General features: G+C 51.7%; 1 protein-coding gene across 1 annotated transcript in view; it reads left to right on the forward strand.

The window, feature by feature from the left end:
• Positions 1-440: 440 nt before the first annotated feature.
• The window catches only part of ARSD (arylsulfatase D), a gene marked incomplete at its 5' end in the record, with an annotated part of 5,966 nt that continues 4,788 nt past the window's right edge, over positions 441-1,618 (forward strand). The window contains 2 exons of the mRNA XM_010841229.1: positions 441-603; positions 1,278-1,460. Coding sequence (XP_010839531.1) covers positions 441-603; positions 1,278-1,460 — 346 coding nt within the window. The remainder of the gene's footprint in view (positions 604-1,277; positions 1,461-1,618) is intronic.

Here is a 1,618-nt window from a genome sequence, read left to right on the forward strand (position 1 = left end):
GCAGCCCGCCAGGCTCCTCCGTCCATGGGGATTCTCCAGGCAGGCATACTGGAGTGGGTTGCCATGCCCTCCTCCAGGGGATCTTCCCAATCCAGGGATATGAACCCGGGTCTCTTGCACTGGCAGCTGGATTCTTTACCACTCAGCCACTTGGGGTGTCTAGAATACTGCACAGCAACTTAAAAGAGTAAGGGGGCTGTGTGTGCTGATCCAGAAATGCAGCTGACACGACCCTACGGGGCGTTCCTGGGACAGACTCCTACCCCTGTCCTCTGCTCCAGCTCCTGTCTGAAGTATGTAGAGCATAGTATCTGATGCAGACTTCTTCAATTGTTTTACAGATGCTAAAACCCCCAGCAAACAGAAGATGTTAACTACTTGATGCCCACGAGCCTTCAGTCTCTACTTTGAAGTCCTGGATCATAGAGATGCTCTTGTAGCCAAAGGATGTTTTTTCTTCTTTCAGAAATAAGCAGGGTCCATTCCTGCTCTTTGTATCTCTGCTGCATGTCCATATCCCCCTGGTGACCACAGAAAGGTTCCTTGGGAAGAGTCGGCATGGCTTGTATGGCGACAACGTTGAGGAGATGGACTGGCTTGTGGGTGAGTCAGCCCCCGGCCAGGCTTCCTCCGTTCCCAGCCTTCCCTTGATGGCGGGGTCACAGGTGGGTGACCTCCCCGGAGCCAGCCTTCAGTAAAGAATCAGAGACGAAGAGGAAGATTCTCCCCCATCGTCCACAGATTCCTTCTGCCTTTCCGATTTCTTTTGTCTACTTTTGCACAAAGGCGTCCTTCTAAAGTCTGTGATTGAACGCTGTCACGACGGGACTTCCCAGGTGGGCCAGTGGTTACCACTTCACCTTCCAATGCAGGGGGTGTGGGTTCGATCCCTGGTCAGGGAGCTGAGATCCCACGTGCCTCGTGGCCAAAAAACCAAACATAAAACAGAAACCATATTGTAGTACATTCAATAAAGAGCTTAAAAATTAAGTGTTAGTCGCTCAGTCGTGTCCGACTCTTTGCTTCCTGTGGACTGCAGTCTGCCAGGTTCCTGTGTCCATGGGCTTCTCCAGGCAAGAATGCTGGAGTGGGTTACCATGCCCTCCTCCAGGGGATCTTCCCGACCCAGGCATCGAACCTGCATCGTCTGCGTTGGCAGGCGGGTGGGTTCTTTTACCACTGAGCCACCTGGGAAACCCTCAGAAAGGAGACATCGTGTTGAACCCTCAGATGCTGTTTCATTTACGTCACCCTGAAATGCTGCATCTTTCCTAAAGGGGAGATTCTGAACGCCGTTGAAGAACACGGCCTGAAAAACACGACTCTCACGTACTTCACCTCTGATCACGGGGGACACTTGGAGGCGAGAGATGGACACGTCCAGCTGGGCGGGTGGAATGGAATATACAGAGGTAAGGCCCGTGGGCACTGGGGTTCCAGGGGAAAATCTCTTTACACTGGTCCTTTTAAATACCTGACATGAGGGACTTCCCTGGTGGTCCACTGGTTTAAGACTCGGCACTTCCATTGCAGAGGGCATGGGTTCGATCCCTGGTCAAGATCCCACATGCCTTTCAGCATGGCCAAAAAAAAGTTTTTTAATAAAATGAATAAAATA

The sequence above is a fragment of the Bison bison genome, unplaced genomic scaffold, assembly GCF_000754665.1.
Source record: "Bison bison bison isolate TAMUID 2011002044 unplaced genomic scaffold, Bison_UMD1.0 scf7180017846975, whole genome shotgun sequence".
NCBI lineage: Eukaryota > Metazoa > Chordata > Mammalia > Artiodactyla > Bovidae > Bison > Bison bison.